Source organism: Sinohyriopsis cumingii, unplaced genomic scaffold (assembly GCF_028554795.1).
Source record: "Sinohyriopsis cumingii isolate HCF-2022 unplaced genomic scaffold, ASM2855479v2 utg000349l, whole genome shotgun sequence".
Classification (NCBI taxonomy): Eukaryota; Metazoa; Mollusca; class Bivalvia; order Unionida; family Unionidae; genus Sinohyriopsis; species Sinohyriopsis cumingii.
This window is the reverse complement of record NW_028315889.1, coordinates 1,887,734-1,906,663: the sequence shown is the minus strand read 5'-3', so window position 1 is coordinate 1,906,663 and position 18,930 is coordinate 1,887,734. Positions and strand designations below refer to the sequence as shown.

At 33.1% G+C, this 18,930-nt stretch overlaps 1 protein-coding gene across 1 annotated transcript in view; it reads left to right on the top strand.

Annotated features, from left to right (window-relative positions):
• The window catches only part of LOC149774318 (WD repeat-containing protein 82-like), a 44,866-nt gene that overhangs the window by 613 nt on the left and 25,323 nt on the right, over positions 1 to 18,930 (top strand). The window contains exons 2-7 of the mRNA XM_089945469.1: positions 1,897 to 1,994; positions 4,231 to 4,297; positions 7,233 to 7,332; positions 10,305 to 10,421; positions 12,847 to 13,002; positions 18,047 to 18,116. Coding sequence (XP_089801595.1) covers positions 1,897 to 1,994; positions 4,231 to 4,297; positions 7,233 to 7,332; positions 10,305 to 10,421; positions 12,847 to 13,002; positions 18,047 to 18,116 — 608 coding nt within the window. The remainder of the gene's footprint in view (positions 1 to 1,896; positions 1,995 to 4,230; positions 4,298 to 7,232; positions 7,333 to 10,304; positions 10,422 to 12,846; positions 13,003 to 18,046; positions 18,117 to 18,930) is intronic.

Here is an 18,930-nt window from a genome sequence, read left to right as displayed (position 1 = left end):
GATGCAATTGTCACCAGAATATTCTGTTCAAAATAATGTTAATTTGGACACAGGGGATACCACCCCCCCTGTTTTCTTCACTCGCGATATGTCGGCCTATTCTGCGCATAGCTTTGAAAAGATGTAATGTTTATCCATCTTGCTATAGAAATGAAATATATTACTTTGGACTGTTTCTGTCAGCAGTTCAGTTGAGTAATTAGGTCAGGTTTTTAGCTAGTTTTACAAAATTCAACGGAAAAATGCCAACAACTGGCAAGAGATATTAAGCAGACCAAACCGATCTTGTAAAAAAGTTAATAAAGTTCAACACTTTATGAAAAATAAGCTATTACGTGGAAGAGAAACAACAATGAATAGGATGTAATGTGTTTACGTCTTGTTGATGGGGAAAAATTATTACAGAATTTAGAAGCAGATTATATGCTGGGGAATTATTTATTTATTTATTCATTCATTTCATTAGGTAGCTTTCTTTATATGATAATGTTCATGATTTTCCCTATTGTACCTTTGATGTATTGCATTTGTTATGTTTTTGTAAGTGACCAAATATGAAGATCTAGCTTAACTTTAAAGTTTTGTTTTCTTCAGATGTATCATTTTTTGACATGAGTGGAAAGTCCGCATTATTTGGTATCATTGTAGAATTTCATCTTTCTCCATTTCTGTAAAACCATTGGCTTTAATGTTAATTATGAATGATATTGACATCACCAAGCTCAGAACTAGGGTACTAAATCATGACACATGATGATGGGTTAAATTGTTTTGCCCTACGTTGTTTTCAGTACTGTGAAATATATCCTGGGTTTGGTGTTTGTTTTCAGTACTGTGAAATATATCCTATATTTGGTGTTTGTTTTAACCATTTTGTGATCTGAAAATGTATTTTCTATCCAAGTGGTGTGTATACAAAAAGTTAACACCCATAAAAATAATGATGAAATACTTGACTCACTTAAGAACAAAAGGATATTACATAGACATCAAATAAAGCTTCGATAATCCATTGCTTGTGTTATGATTCAGTTTTTAAAATAGGTGTGCATAGAAACATGGCATTGCATTATGCGACAGTAATTTAATAGGTGTGCATAGGAACATGGCAGTGCATTATGCAACAGTAATTTAATAGGTGTGCATAGGAACATGGCAGTGCATTATGCAACAGTAATTTAATATGTATGCTTAGGAACATGGCAGTGCATTATGTGACAGTAATTTAATAGGTGTGCTTTGGAACATGGCAGTGCATTATGTGACAGTAATTTAATAGGTGTGCATAGGAGCATGGCAGTGCATTATGTGACAGTAATTTAATAGGTGTACTTAGGAACATGGCAGTGCATTATGTGACAGTAATTTAATAGGTGTGCTTAGGAACATGGCAGTGCATTATGCGACAGTAATTTAATAGGTGTGCTTAGGAACATGACAGTGCATTATGCGACAGTAATTTAATAGGTGTACTTAGGAACATGGCAGTGCATTATGTGACAGTAATTTAATAGGTGTGCTTAGGAACATGGCAGTGCATTATGTGGCAGTAATTTAATAGGTATGCTTAGGAATATGACAGTATTATACTGGAAAACACAAATGTCACTTGCACTTGATCATGCTATTGGAAATATTTATTATTTGATTCAGGAATTAGCAGCAATAGATACTAGTATACTGGTAGATCTTTTTCAACTGTATGCATGAAATCAAGTATTTCAGCAATTTTGATATGGCAGTTTCAGATAAATTAAAAAATTCAAACAACAAAATTAATCAAAAATGGGTGTTTCATAAATTGTTAATTGTTTAAATTTTTTCAAGTTTTGCTGAGCTAACATTTTATATTTAGAGTGAAAAGTTTGGAAATTAACTATTTTACTTATATTTCAGGCCCAAAAGAACATTAAACAGTAAGAAATATGGGGTTGATTTGATCAGATATACACATGCAGCCAATACAGCTCTACACAGTTCCACCAAAGTTGATGGTAAGTTTCATTTCATTTTTCAGTCATGTAGTTTTACTCCCAAAGTGCTTTGTCTATCCAGATCTGTCAATCAATTGATTACTCTGTCCATCCAGAATTGTTTCTCAATCAAGAGAAAAATTAATATGTTAAGTGCCTATGGCTTGTTTCCTGATTCGGCAATTTTCAGGATTAAAAGAAAATTTTATGAATAAATGCTGTTCAAGCAAATTATGAATCCAAGAGGACATGATATACTAGTACAGTGTATATCAGTAAATTTTTCACCTGTGTATATTTTCAAGGAAACATCAGATTAGATTGTCACCTTTCTTGAGTAATGTTTTAAGTTATGCCTTTTACTTATCCCTTTGCTTTTTGAAAAAAATATGGTAATTATTTTATACTGTCTATGCATGCATTCATGTATAATGTGGTGCAATTTCTATATCATTCATGTATAAAAATATACAATTCCAGTATCAGTTTGTTGTAATGTGGTACAATTCCTATTTCAGTCATGTGCTGAAATTTTGCTGATATTTAGTATTATCACATGTAATGTTGTGTAATTCCTATATCATTCATGTACCATGTGGTGTGATTCCTATATTATCATGTATAATGTGGTGTAGTTTCTATATCATTCATGTATAATGTGGTACAGTTCCTATATCATCCATGTATAATGTGGTACAGTTCCTATATCATTCATGTATAATGTGGTACAGTTCCTGTATCATTCATGTATAATGTGGTACAGTTCCTGTATCATTCATGTATAATGTGGTACAGTTCCTATATCATTCATGTATAATGTTGTACAGTTCCAATATCATCCAGGTATAATGTTTTATTTATATAAGGGGGTAATGTAACATTACTCCAAACACTGGCCTGAGGAGAATTACTCTTAAGACTGTATACTTATATATATTATTATACGAGGATGTATATTAAAATCCCTATGGTTGATGAATCTAGTGACCTTGATTACTACAAATATTGACACCCTAGCGCTAACAAGCAATTTCAGCAATTTGCTCCATACTGGGTTTCTGCTTGGTGTCAAACCTAGGACCTCTTTATGCGAGGTAAGACAACTATTGCCTGTCTGCACGTTCCAGTGCCCATACTACCATGGCTACTGCCACATCACTAAAAATGATGTTTTGGTAACCATTCATATATGGTTCTAGAATGTGCAGACACTCTCAAAACTTAGATATATACATTATTTGCCCCAAGAAACCTTGCCACTGGCTAGGTTATGTTTTATTTATGTAAGGGAGTAATATAACATTACTCCAAGCACTAGCCTAAGGATAATTACTCTTAAGACTATATATATATATATATATATATATATATATATATATATATATATATATATATATATATATATTATGAGGATGTCTATTAAAATCCCTATGGTTGATGAATCTAGGGACCTTGATTGCTACAAATATTGACACCCATGCACTAAACAAGCAATTTCAGTAATTCACTCCATTCTGGGTTTCTGCTTGGTGTCAAACCTAGGACCTCTTTATGCGAGATAAGACAACTATTGTAAATATGGAAGGCCAATAAATGTTCTGAAGTACTGGAAGTTTTTAAAGCTCATGGTCTTTAAGGCCAGAGACAAATGTTGGGACAAATTTAACAGTGATTCACTGATAGTGCGTTAAGAGATGCTTTTAATGCCCAGCTTGTACTATTTTTATGGAATGTGTGGTACTTGTTTTGCCCCAGTTTGTCCCATGTGTGATACTTTTTTCATCCCAATTTGTCCCATTTTTTGTGTGATACTTATTTCAATCCCACTTTGTCCCATTTATATGTGATACTTATTTCCATCCCAATTTGTCCCATTTTTGTGTGATGCTTATTTTCACTCGGTTTGTTACATTTATGTGTGGTACTTATTTCCATCCCAATTTGTCCCATTTTTATGTGATTTTGCCCAACTTTTGCCCTTTTTTGTGTGATAATTATTTCATTCCCAATTTGTATGCTTTTTGTGTTATAATTATTTGTCCCATTTGTGTGATACTTATTTTGCCCCAGTTTGTCCCTTTTTTGTGTAATACTTATTTTCACACCAGTTTGTCAAATTTTGTGTGATACTTATTTCCATCTCAATTTGTCAGATTTTTGTATGATACTTTTTCATCCCCATCTGTCCCTTTTTGTATTATACTTATTTGTCCCATTTTTGTGCAATACTTATTTCTTTCTGGTTCTTTTCTTCCAGACACTATCAGATATTTGTCTCTTCATGACAACAAATACATTAGATACTTTCCAGGACACACTAAAAAGTGAGTATACTTTAGTAGCTGAAAAGTAATTTTGATTATTAACACTGTCCTTTGATCAAATTTTGAGTAAATATATGATTTATTTATTCTTACTATCTCAACTAATATATATATATGTATTGTATTAAATGTAATATAATACAGTCAACAAGCAATATCTATTGTATTATGTGTAACATAAAACAGTCAGCAACCAATATATATTGTATTATGTGTAATATAATACAGTCAAGATGGTATTTTACGATCCCCCTCTCTTCAGGCAAGGGGAGGTAGAAAAAGTAAATGCTATCTAACAATCCACACACAAACTTGAGAATGACCACAATGCCAGCTAGGTATTGGTTTGGCCTGTATTTGTTGTGCATCATTTGACTATCACTTGCTATTTTAAATGTTTTTTATTTTAAAAATGGGAACAGATTTGAAGAAATTAGCAGAGAGCATTCTGGCTTTCAAATCCTGTAAATATTGTTCATCTGCCATTCAATAAAAGTAATGCCTATCCAACATATAATATAAATATATGCTATATAATATTAATATGCCTATCTGCTGTATAATATTAATATTGCCTATCTGTCATACAGTATAAATATTACCCATCTGCCATACTATATAAATATTGCCTATCTGCCATACTATATAAATATTGCCTATCTGCCATACAAAATAAATACTGCATATCTGCCATACATATTTATTATATGCTCATTTGTTCTCCATTAACTTTACTTTGTCAGAATTGTGCAGTATTTTCCCACACTACACAGAATCATACTGCACAGTGATGTGATTTGATTTTGATTTTTAACGTAGCTTTAACAATTTTTCAGTCATGTCGCTACCATGTCTGCAGTGTGGCAGTTTATAGTGATGTCTAGCACTGAGGCACCATACCGCAGACATGTAGCATGATATCCCACCCAGTCACATTATCCTGACACCAGGCCGACCAGTCCTAACACTAACCTCTTAATGCTGAATGCCAAGCGAGGCAGCTGTTAGTACTATATTTTAAGTCACTGATATGACTCGGCCGGGAATCGAACCCACGACCTCCCGCATCCAAGGCAGATGCTCTAACCACTAGGCCACCAGAGCGGCCATACTGCACAGCACATGCCTGAAAATAGTATTGTTTATTAGGAACTACTTTTTACACTCATGTAGTAATCACTAGATTTGTTTGTCAATGAACTAAACAAGCTGTTTCATCCATTCAAAATTAGATACGATAAAGCTAATGATGTTATCGGCTCTTACAATTAACCTCTGATGTCCAGGAAGTGAAAATTACCAAGCAGTTTTTTGATAGGTGACCATCTGAAATAAGGCCAAGCTGTATACTATACAACCCATATTACACCCATTACTCGCACAGCAAAATTAAGGAAATCAAAAGTTCTTTTTACAATGCCTAAGATATACACGGTCTTTTTTTAAATAGCCAGTATAACCAGTGAGGAAAACCTCAGAAATTCTTTTTCTTTAGAAATCTATCCCCATGCAAAATATGAAATATACATCCAAGAAGACTTGACTCTCTATATCAGATCTTGAATGTAAATAGTTTCTCATCTCTGAAGGTTCAGTATCTCTCTCAGTATTGTTGTGCAATAAAACACCTATATGTTTTTGAGATTGATTTTGAACTGTAAGGTTGATTAGTAATAATATACTAGGCATTGTTATGTTCATTTAATTGTATTGTTGTTATATTTGTTCCCTCCATGATTATGTGGTAAATATAATTGTATTCTGGACTTGACCTTGTCCAAATTCAAGTTGATTGTGAACCTAACTAGACCCTGTCATTTTGTAAACAAATAAGTACATAGTTAATATATTTCTATGAGTGTGTGTTAAATTTTAGGATCATTATCAATGGAAGTAAACATATTTATTACAGTCTGGCTAATGGTTATTGGAATTCCCCAATGAAAACACCTAGCCTACCTGATATTTACCACATTCTGTATTATAATTTTAATAACATAATAATTTAGAATGGAAGTTTCCATTAAGTAACAGTTTTTTTAAAATAGAAAATGCCAATTGTGATCTGGGTCAAGTAGAGGGTTTTATGACCTTGTTTACTTGAATAATTATGTATTCCTGCAATAACACCTGAGGACTATTCCATTTAAACATACCACTACCCCACGGACGGCAAAATAAAAAAAACTTCCATGCATGGTCATCAATAAAAAATAATCACTTATGTGCCATGTCATATCAAAAGATGCATGGGCATGGGTGTCCAAAATTCACTGCTATGACTGGTGGTGGTAGAAAAAAATCACTTCTATGGTTGGTCACCCATTTTTGAATGTGCCTCCCCCCCCCCAGGTATGTTTAAATGGAATAGCCCTGAGCATTAATCAGTCATATTGTTTTATTCAGTATTTCACTTGGGCAGGAATTATTTATTCAAATTATTATTCTCTGGAATTACAAAGTGCTCAAATAATATTCAGAGAGACATTAAATGAGATTCATGGTGAATACATACAAGAACATCTTGGATTATATTGTTGTGATTAATTGGAAGTCTTGCCACATCACTACATCACAGACCACTACAGGCACATAAACACTTTCAGCACTGGATCTTATTTTGAACACCACTGGCATGTAGTTAGAACCTTATTCATTAGGACTGTTGATAAAACTTTTTGGACTATTTGTGATTTAATTCATATTTTAGGGAAATAAATTATTTGTTGAATTTGACAACTTGTTAGTTTTTGCTGTCTTATATTACTCAGTTTAAGACCATAAAGTTGTATTGGCATGCTTATTGGTTGGTAACGAGAAAAATGTTAGGCTGTAATTGCATTTGGCAGATCTGGGACTATGCAGTTTGCAGTTTAACTTGACTTATATGTGAATATTTACACTTGTTTTGTCTGAAAACAATTTTTTTTTGCAGAGTCGTCACATTATGCATGTCACCAATTAATGATTCCTTCCTGTCAGGGTCAATGGACAAGACTATCAGGTTGTGGGATCTGCGGTCACAAAACTGTCAGGTACATGGAATTCATCATAAGTTTGCTACAAGTGATAAATGTAGATAGTAATTATATTATATCCTTGAGACCTCCCTAAACTGTCCACTTTTGGGAAACCACCAGTTTGGGCTGTTTTATTGAGGAGATCAGAATACATAGGTTTTAGTATGAGAATGGGATTTTTGGAAACCATAATTTCTGGCCTTATGAAGCCTTATGACTGTCATGTTTAGCAAAGTAGAAATTTGACACATCTCTTTAGAAACAAAACAAATCGATTAAAATATGATGCATTTCCATGGTAAACCATATGGGTGGTGGGTTTCTCGAACAAGAAAGTCAGTGTGGTCAGCCTTTATATCGTTGATGTTGAAGAATAGTTTTGCCCTTTTGAGATTGAAGTATGTACAGGAATTTTGAAAGCTGTAATTGGTTGTTGAGTGATTATATTTTTAGAACTGGTTTTAGTGAAAAGGTTTATATTTGTGCTTTAGATGTTTTTACATTTAGCCACAACTATCACCTGAGTGGATAACTCTTTTACACACTGGATGACTTTCACCTTCTGTTTTCCATTGTTTTCTTCCTCAATGAAATTTTTTCATATTTGTCAGCCATTTTGATTTAACCAGCATCCCAGACTTATTTAACATCTATTGTAATGTGCTTTATTCATTTAAACAGAATATTGAATGTGTACACATTTACATGATAAACACTGAATGATGTTATTTACATGAGAGAGAAAAAAATCCAAGTGGACAGTTGGCAGAGGCCGCCAGAATATAGTTTTGAGAAGTTCTCCAATGTATATGTAAGGAAATGTATGTTGGGTCTTTGATGTTTTAAGTTTCCTTGTGTTAAATTCTTATGATTGGTAGGATCTTCATGCTGAAGGTGAGAACTTTCTCTTTGTACAGATGTTACAGACCTAGTAAAAAATACCAGCAGAAATATAATAATGTATGCATGTTCACGGTCTTAGACTCTGGAATTACCTCAACATATATCTGGAACAAGATTTTTGTTTGATCCTGGCCGTTATATTTGGTTCTAATTTGCTAGTTTGCAGAATCTTTTCTTAAGAACCTAAGCACAGTTTCACTGACCTGAAAGGCTTTAAAATTTGTACTGTTAATGCTGAGCCACCATCAGACATGGCCACCACCATTATTAAAAATAGTGAAACCTTTAATTGACTCCTAAAAGACAGCTGAACAACATGGCCACTGTAATAATAGAAAACAACATTAAACAATATATTAAGACCTATTCACAATGATGCCAATCCACCATAAGATATGGCTGCCAATTCTAGAAGTAAATAAACTTTAAATGACTTCACTAAAACTGAGTAATATAATTTTGTTAAATTTATGGAAACAATATTCTGGCATTCAGATTCTACAGATGATGTCAGTTTACCATAGCAACCATTACCAGAATTTTTTTAAAATATTCAAACCACTTTACCAAAAGCACTGAACATAATTTGACCAAAGTTACAGAAAGCACAAGAGCATGAAGGGCTTGGAAGTTTATGCAAATGATGTCAATCCCCCGTCAAATATTATCAGGTTACTAAAAACCACCCAAAAAATCAATTGTTAAAAACCAGTCTAGACTGTGATGAACAGATTCTAGCATAAAGGTCTTAAAATAATGGACAAATTGTGTTGACATTGCCATTAAATGAAAAGACCTAAATAAAGAGAAATGTTGAAACAATTGTCTTTATAACATGTTCATTTAACAGTGTTATAAAAAAATTGTTTTTATAACATGTTCAGTTAACAGTGTTTTAAAAAATTGTTTTTATAACATGTTCAGTTTACAGTGTTATAAAAAATTGTTTTTATAACATGTTCAGTTAACAGTGTTATAAAAAATTGTTTTTAATAACATGTTGAGTTAACAGTGTTATAAAAAACTGTTTACAGGAAGCATCCTACTGCATGAGCAACTATCTTCTACAAGTTTACAGGTGAACTATCTAGGATAACCTTTTTAAGATCATTTGTGCATGTTTTGAAACACTGCTATGTTATTTATACAATATATTCCAGCTGAAATCAAACTAAACAGTTTGAAAGTTGATGTTAAATGACAAACATGTACAATTTTTGTCTGATCAGTTATAGCTTGGCTCACATATAATATCTCTCTTCTCTCACACTTGACTGTAACTGATCTGTCAGAATATGAATGTATCTAAAATTCCTTCAGGCCTTTAACTAATCTGTTAGAATATGAAAGTATCTAAACTTTCTTTAGGCTTGTGACTGATGTGATGAATTTATCTAAACGGTCTTCAGGTCTGTAACTAATCTGTCAGACTATGAATGTATCTAAACTGCCTTCAAGCCTGTAACTAATCTGTGAGAATATGATTTTATCCAAATACTCTTCGGGCCTGTAACCAATCTGTCAGAATATGGACATATCTAAACTTTCTTCAGGCCTGTAAATGATCTGTCAGAATATGAACATATCTAGACTTTCATCAGGCCTGTATGTGACTGATTTGATGTGTGTATCTAAACATTCTCAGGCCTGTGACTGATCTGTCTAGCTGTCTGTTATCCAACAAACCTATGTAGCGATAGAAAGTTGCATGATAATTGACAATTTTAGTATTAGATCTCATGCCTATTTTGCAGTTACTACAATAGCAGTGCACCATAAATTTATCAGCATTTAGATTTTGTCTCCATTTTTTATATTTGCAAATAGAATTATAGACATTTAGGTTGATATATATATGTAGAATTACATATATGTATGTGGAATTATATACATTTCTGTGGAATTATATTCTTTTATGGAAAATATTTTCAGCACCAGATTCACAATAATGGAGTTTTTAATGAAATTTTATTCATTGTATAAAGTTGAATATTTGTTTCTATAATGAGTTTAAATTTTATTCTGTGCATGGCTTTGAAATGTGAATTTTTTGATGTATAAAGAAATGTGTCTGTCTAATATAGGGACAGATGCACTTGACAGGAAGACCAGTTGCAGCCTTTGATCCAGAGGGGTTAATATTTGCTGCAGGCATTAATTCTGAAATGCTCAAGCTATATGACCTGCGATCTTTTGACAGAGTAAGTTGTTTTATTTTGTTAATGTAAGAAAAAGAGGAGGTCCAAATTTTTAAAGTAGTTATGAGGAATATTTTATGAGTGAAGGGAAAAGATTGTATCATCAAAGTAGCTATTTCAGTTTTTTTAAAGTAGATACAATGAAATATTTTATGTTGTTGTTGTGGGGTTTAACACCATTTCTCAGCACATGATAGGCTATGCATGGTGGCCAGTATTAATGGTGGAGGAAGAACCCGGGAAAACCCCAGGAAGAACCACCGACCCTTGAGAAGCTACTGGCATGCTTTCTCACATAAACACGTTGGCCAAATCCTATACTTAAAAACCCACGCAGACAGAGGTGAGATGGCAGTGATCCATAACGGAGAGCGCTTTAGACCACTTGGCCACTTGGGTCCCCAATATTTTATGTGTGAAGTAAAACATTGCATTGTCATGAGTGGCTATACATAAATGATGTCTACATTTTTTAAGTAGATATAAAGAATATTTTGTGAGTGAAGTGTAAACAGTTTATTGTCTTGAGTGGCCATACACTCAAGGCTGTCTACATTTTGAAAGTAGATGTAAGGAGTATTTTATGATTGAAGTGGAAACATTGTATTGTCATTTGTGGCTATACACAATTTTTTGCTTCATGAGTAAAATATTTTTCCTATACCTTCTCCACAAAGTTACTTTTCATTTTTTAAAAAGGTTCACTTATTTCGTTTGAAAAAAATCATTGATTTTGAGTGGATGATTTTTCTCCATTTTTTACCACTGCATTTCTCAGCTGCATTTCTGCATCAATAAAAAGAAGTTCTGTAATTTTAGTTATTTTATATTTGATAAATTTATCATATAGATATTTTGTTTCAAATTGTGTACTTTCTCACATTATTGACCATTTTCATAAGAAATTGGCGAGGTTTTTATTTTTATAAACACATTTCTTGCACAGATTGATACATTGAACATTGTTGGTGTGGGGGTAGTGTAGAAACATTACAGAGGGGTCATATTCAATGAACTTCAGAGCATAACAGCTATAAACAAAAGATATGAATGTTTCTTAGTGTACCTATACACCCTGTTTTTAGTTTGTTTGTTTCTGCATTCAGATGTGAATTGTGTGGCTGTTGGAAGCTGTCATTCTAGCTTGGTAACTTTATCCAAATTTTGATGGACACTTTTAGTTTTCAATCACCACTTACCTATCCCCAATTTCTCCATTGTTTTCAAACATGACTATGACTAATGAGACTTATGATTGTCACTTGAATATTTTTATTATTCTATTTCATCTTTTTCCATAAAGCTTGTACTGTTTGTTGTGTGACAGATATAAGATAGAGAACAGTGAATAGAAACCAGTCATTTACGTTTATTCACTTACAATTTTTTATAATCCATGTGGAAGATTATAGTTGGCCAAAAAGTGAATCTTACTCTTTCTTGTTTGGAGTTTGGTTCAAGACATTTTCTGTGGCACTTACTCATTGATTACATAAATGTACACTAGAGGGTCTACAATCTTTATATATTTTAAAATCTGTTCATCAGAGGTGGGGGACAGAGGGGAGGGAATGAGAAGGAGAAGAAAAATGAAATAGATCTTAATGTGGAAGTACAAGTTTGAACAAGATACATAAGGGCGCATGTATTTGTTACCTGGGAAAAGAAATTTCCAAAAGTGATAATGCCACTGACAATATAAATTTTATCCCACTGATACATTTAAGTATCTCATTATGAAATACGTAATAAAGACCTACTACATAAAATCTATCACTTTATTAGAGAAACTCCAAAACATTTTTTAATTTAATTCGAAGGTGGATTTATACTTGACTTGATGAGCAGATGAATTTTTACCTGGAATATTTCATTGTGTAAAAAACTGTTAATGTAATGAGAAATCTGTAGCGACTCATCATACTTTCAAGGTTAGTACTTTTCTCAAATGACTTATTCCTTTGTTTGCTTCCCCACTCGAGCGCAGCATCATTAAATGAACTACATTTTGTTTGTCTCAGTATAAAGTTTTGAAAACTAGTCAGTTCTGAAAGAGCATGGGAATTATACTGTGTTTAAATGATGAGTACTGTATGGGCAGTAATATCTCACACTCCCAGAGTTTTTATGCACTATTGCTCCATACAAATTGTGTTTATTTTTGGGCACAGGGAAATGCATATGCAAATGTTAGTCTCTTCAAGAAAGTACTGTAATTATACTTAATTATTTTTTCACACAAAAGATATTCATGGATAGAGTACATAAAATAAGACTTCCAGATGTATGGTATGCTAGTAGAATAGTAGATGCACTGAATAGGATTGATTTGTATTATTGTAAGAAAAGAGAATATCTTTGAAGGTTATGAGATCCAGCTATCAGGCCAGATCATGCATACTTGTATACCTTTGCTATTCTTCTGCAGGGTCCATTTGCCACTTTCAAGCTTCCTCAGGACAAAGAGTGTGACTGGACAGGGTTGAAATTTAGCGGCGATGGAAAACTTATACTAATCTCCACAAATGGATCAGTCATCCGACTCATAGACGCATTTCAAGGAACACCACTTCAGACTTTTATGGTACAACATTTTATTCATCAACTTGCTCAACAAACTTTAGGGATCTTGGCCTTCACTTGAAACTGATTTTTTATTAGTAATGTTAACTCATACATCTGTGCATCAGTTAAAAAATAAAAACCTCTTTATTCAAAGCACAGAATAAAAGTCAAGCAACTCTTATGACCAGAGTTTTGTTATTTATAGTAAACAAAAAAGAATTCATCCACACCAGTGCTCAAAGAATTTATTTTCCAGACCCAGGCCTAGAGCAAGTGTCTTAATAAAAAAAAAAATCAGTTGACTTGCTTGAATTCTACTTATGACAAGGGCCATATTTTGTTACTGTTATTTTGGCATCATTTTTAATTTGCTGTACTTCAGATAGAAAAAGAAATGTTAAAATTCTTTAAATTTACTTATTTTCTGTGTTTATTTGCTTCATAAATTGTGCTTCACAAAAAATAAATTCATGCATCCTTTGTATAAATTTGTGTCACCTTTGTCATCTTAAATATTGATTTTACTTCATGACAGCAGTGTTTTCCCCAGGTCCTAATATTAACCAGTATTCAATACCAATATAGTTTATACTTTAAAATGTTTCAGTACTTTAGTGTTTCAAACAGCATTAAATGTGATTTCAAAATTTGATTCCATTTCACTTTAAGCAGTGTTTTCCAGCAGATCCTGATGTCAACAAGCATCCAGTTGCTATCTCTGCTTTCCTTATTGGTTGGATGTTGATGTTCATGAGAATTTGAAATGTTTGATATTGGTCATGAAAATGATCTTGAGAATTTGAAATGTTTGATATTGGTCATGAAAATGATCATGAGAATTTGAAATGTTTGATATTGGTCATGAAAATGATCATGAGAATTTGAAATGTTTGATATTGGTCATGAAAATGATCATGAGAATTTGAAATGTTTGATATTGGTCATGAAAATGATCATGAGAATTTGAAATGTTTGATATTGGTCATGAAAATGATTATGAGAATTTGAAATGTTTGATATTGGTCATGAAAATGATCATGAGAATTTTAAACATTTGATTTTGGTCATGAAAATGATCATGAGAATTTAAAATGTTTGATATTGGTCATGAAAATGATCTTGAGAATTTGAAATGTTTGAAATTGGTCATGAAAATGATCATGATAATTTGAAATGTTTGATATTGGTCATGAAAATGATCATGAGAATTTGAAATTTTTTATATTGGTCGTGAAAATGACCATGAGAATTTGAAATGTTTGATATTGGTCATGAAAATGATCATGAGAATTTGAATTTTTTTATATTGGTCATGAAAATGATGCTTTGTTCACAGTGTGCAGTAGATGACTCACAAACAGGTTGACATAATTTCCAACCGTTACATAATTTTTTGATGTTGTAGTGTGGAATTCTAAATAATTGTGGCATATACCTCTACTCTTGTGCCTTCAGCTTTGCCATAAGGTTCATGTACTGTGTGCTTCATCATTATCTATTGCAGAGAGTATTCAGGGAGTAGTTTTATTTTTTGAATGTTGTAAAAAATCTTCACATGTTGCTTGATTGAAGTTGATGGGTATTTTTTTTCAGTCAGTAAAATAAAGTTGATGGATCTTTTTTTTTTTGCTTTAGACAATAAAATAAATTTGATGTTTTTTTATTTCAGTCAGTACAATAAAGTTTCATAAATTGTTTACATCATATTACAGCATATACCTCACAGTTGCTGAAAACAACTCCTTATGTCAGTAGCATCAGCAGCTCTTCTTTGAACTAACTGGACCAAAATACATTGCAGTTGTCTCTGTTCCTTTATAATGAAAACATTGTATTGGATGCTATGTAAGCCATTAATCCCCCTTTCTTAGCTTATTTGTCCAACAGTTGCTTAGGTACAGCTCAGTATATTTAAATGGCGATGCATTACCCTGTAAGTGTGCACAAGGGACATCATATTATTCATGATCAGCAAGTGAGCACTAATTTTAGGTAACCAATAAAATACAGAGAACAGAAATAGCATTGTTTTCCATTAATATGTCATGTTTTTTGCTTTGTCCACAAAGTTTATAGCTTTCAATACAAGAAAGCAGATGATCTACGTAAGGGGGTTACCTACAAATGGAGCCCCATCAGGGTGTTGAACATTATTAATTTCCTTGTGTCCTTCAAGAACTTCAAAATGAAAATGAATCTTTTTTGTTGGCACACTCAAGATTTTGTCAGGCAGATTACATAACTTTGCGGATGGATGGCTAGGAGAACAAGCCTGATGGGCATCTCATTTAAAATGGGGGAGGTGCACTATCTTGATTTAGTGTTGCCCTGTGTGTTTAGATACAGCTCAGTATATTTAAATAGCAATGCATTACCCTGTAAGTGTGCACAAGGGACATCATATTATACATGATGGACAAGTAAGTACTAATTTTAGGCAGCCAATAAAATAGCAATAGAAATAGCATTGGGTAATCAGATATATTTAGTATTGTACACTGAAATAAACAGAATCAGGTTGTTTACATTTGTTGTATGATGGTCATAAGTTTGTTAGCAATTCATCAAGTGGTTTTTAAAAGCTTTAGATTTATTTTACCCATATTGTCAAATTCATAATCATGAAAAAATATTGCAGAAAAAATTGTTAGTATTTTTAGTAAGAGAAAATTTTAACTTTTCAGACTGTTTGAGTTCGTTGCTGAAGCTCATAACATGTTGATTCCTATCTTGGAACCCATTTTAATTTTAATGCAGTTCTTACAGAGTAAGAGAATGGTTACTGCTAGTAGAGCAAGCAAGTATAAGATTCAATGACATGTATCGAAAAGTTGTACTTATATTGCCACCCGTAGATTGTCAGCTAAAACTATTGGATCAGTTGATACTTTGCGAACCTTACAATAGTACACTCCATTATAACACAAATTCGGATATAACATGGTCATGGTGTGGCTCCCAAAATTTCATATACATGTATTTTTCTCGTACACAAAAAAAATCTTTCTTAAAAGTACCAAAAAAAATGTACAAAGTTTATTATCATTTTGAGGAAAAGATCACATATGAATAATACAAGACAATTGTGGCGTGGCTCCTGAAATTTTAAATGTGTTTTTCTCATACATGAAAAAGTAGATTTTTACAGACAGTCAAATCAAGATAAGCAAGGTTGTTATCAGGAAGTGGGCACTGCATCAATCCATGGCAGACCCCTGATTCAGAATTGTGGAGACCTTGGTGGACTTGTTTGTGACAAAACTGAAGAACAGGCTCCCCTTTTACATTTCCTCTGTTCCAAAACAGAGTACCTGGGCATTGGACACCTTCAGCCCAAATTGAGGGGTTTCCTGTTGACTTATGCCTTCACACCCTTCAGGTTTTATTCAAGGGGAGACCACTCAATTGTCGTTTTTGCCTGGAAGAACAGAATTTGCAAAGTGTTCCTAATGTATTATGATCACATAAGATATCTGAAGAAGACATGTTTATATGCATATAAAATGTAGTTGGGGGGTAAATTAATTTTAATGATGTAATAAAGATATTGATACCAAATCCAGTAAATTCACTGGTTACTATTTCCTCTTGTGCTCTGAAGCATACTCATTCTTGAGGCTTCATGAGTGTCAAACAATGTCTTTTCATCAGTTAAGCAGTTAGTTGTTTGGAGTTTTCTCAATCTAACTTTTAATTTGTTGGTCAGTAAAGTTGACAAATATTTTGCACTTCGTTTGTCTTGCTTTTTCATATGATAAGCATGTTGGCACCATTTTAATTTCCTACTCTTAGGTCATAGAACTTTTAGTTCAACTCAGTACTTGTCCTATGTTCATTTTTTCTTTTAATTCATGTTATCAGGTTATGTCACCACTTCCATAGGCTTTCTTTTGAACCGACAACTCTTGGATTATGAGTAAGATAACAATTCATCTACCATGGCTTCCTCCTCAAGTTGTAAATTAATGGATGCTGCAGTGACATTGGCAAGTGTGTGTTGAACTGTTCTGTTAAACACGCACACACCCAATGCCTGCCATGATGCCTAAATAAATTGGTTGTTATGGTTTAGATCAAGGACCAAAGAAAGCTTGCCATAGACCTTGGGGATTTATTAAGAACAGTCTAGGGTTTATGTTGTAGACAAACTCTACCACACTTTTCAATGAGAAGGTTTTTATTCGCAGCAGAATGTCATCTTTGAATGGGCCTGCTGGGTGATTGTAGCAGAAGAAATCCTTGACAGTTGGGGTGGGGGAGCACTGAACATGATCTGGACACCATCTGGCAAGTCATTTGTTTTTGGGACTGAGTCTTTCTTATTCCTTGGCAAAATGTTGAAATCTTTCTTCAACCAGGTTAGCTAGAAAGGGCAGTGTGAAGATGGCTTCATCTGCTGTGAGATGTAAGGTTAGGGAAAGAAAATGGGTTAAAAGCAACACTTGTCTACCTGCATTCTGCATGTTGTCAGCTGTCACCCTTGCACCATTGAAAACTGAGTTCTCATAAGGAAAAGGATTGGAGGACCATTTTCCTATTTTGAATACCCTATGGAGGCCCTTACTGTTCTTTAATCTCTCCTCAGAAATGATAGCTGAGCATAGCTCACTCTGCCTGCTTCTTGAAAGAAAGTTGGATGATAGCGGCTGCAATCTGAAAATGTTTTATGGTGGTTTTTCAGGAAGCAAACAGAAAGGCTTCTGTTTCCAAAACTTGTAATTTTTTATTTTGTTTTGGTGATTTGTGAGGTAGTAGATGTATTATGATCATTTAATTATTATAATAAAAACATGTTTTACTCCAACAATTGCTTTCTCTGGCTAAGCTAGAAAGGATGCTTATAAAGAAGCAAGATGGATAGAACAATTTTATGCATGATTTTTAATGTAATTTAATTTACAAACATTGTTATGGTCTGTAATTTTTGTGCATGTTTTATTTGTTATTTATTTAGGTGTACAAATATTTGGTGAAGAAACATTTTATGAAAAATGAGTATGCCAACAATGTAGCAATTAATTAGTATTTCTTTCATTATTTAATTAGTATTTCTTTCATTGTAGGGACATGCCAACAACAAGGGGATCCCTCTGGAAGCATCTTTCTCACCAGATTCCCAGTTTGTATTTAGTGGTAAGTACTCTTGTTTCCCTGATGTTTTCTTTTTGACTTGTCGGTATCAGTTCAAGAGGTTTGACATTTATGTAGAGAATATGCCTCCATATTATACTCCTTTGCCTGTATATCTTGGTAACATTATTACAAAAATGGAAGGTAGATGTGTATTTTCTCTTCAGATACATTACTTAGAAACATTCTGTTAGAAGAACAACGACTGCCTTGCAAACCCAGCCCTTTCAAGTGTAGAAAATAAGTAAATTATGTCTATAAACTCTTAGCAATAAAAGTGCTAAAATGTAGTCTGCATGCCAAGACAGAAGAGGGTGGTCTTCTGGAATCTAATCCTATCATTCATCAGTTCTACCGGTAACTTACATTCATGCCTAGTCAGTAAGCTTTCATTAGAGATCTCACAAAAAATTCATTTGGAACCTTCTCACATGTTTGAGCAATTTTTATGAGTTTCCTTATGACACTATACTTCTGGTTCTCTTTATGAATTTCATTATGTCATCATTGTGGATGAATAATATAACTTTCATTTGTCTGTTTCAGCATATGATTAAGTAACCTGAACCATTTAATTATTTACTCCAGTGTTTCATTGTACTTACATTTTATTCTTACCAAATATACTTGTTTATTAGTGAAGTCCGACTCAAACTGCATATACCCAGATATTCCATTGGATAATGTACTAGAAGATCACTCCCTGCACTCATATCAGACATTTGACAATGATCAAAGTCAGTAACTGTATATTATCATTTACCAACAACCTGGATGGATTCCCATACATGCTTATCATCGTCATCTATCTCCTATC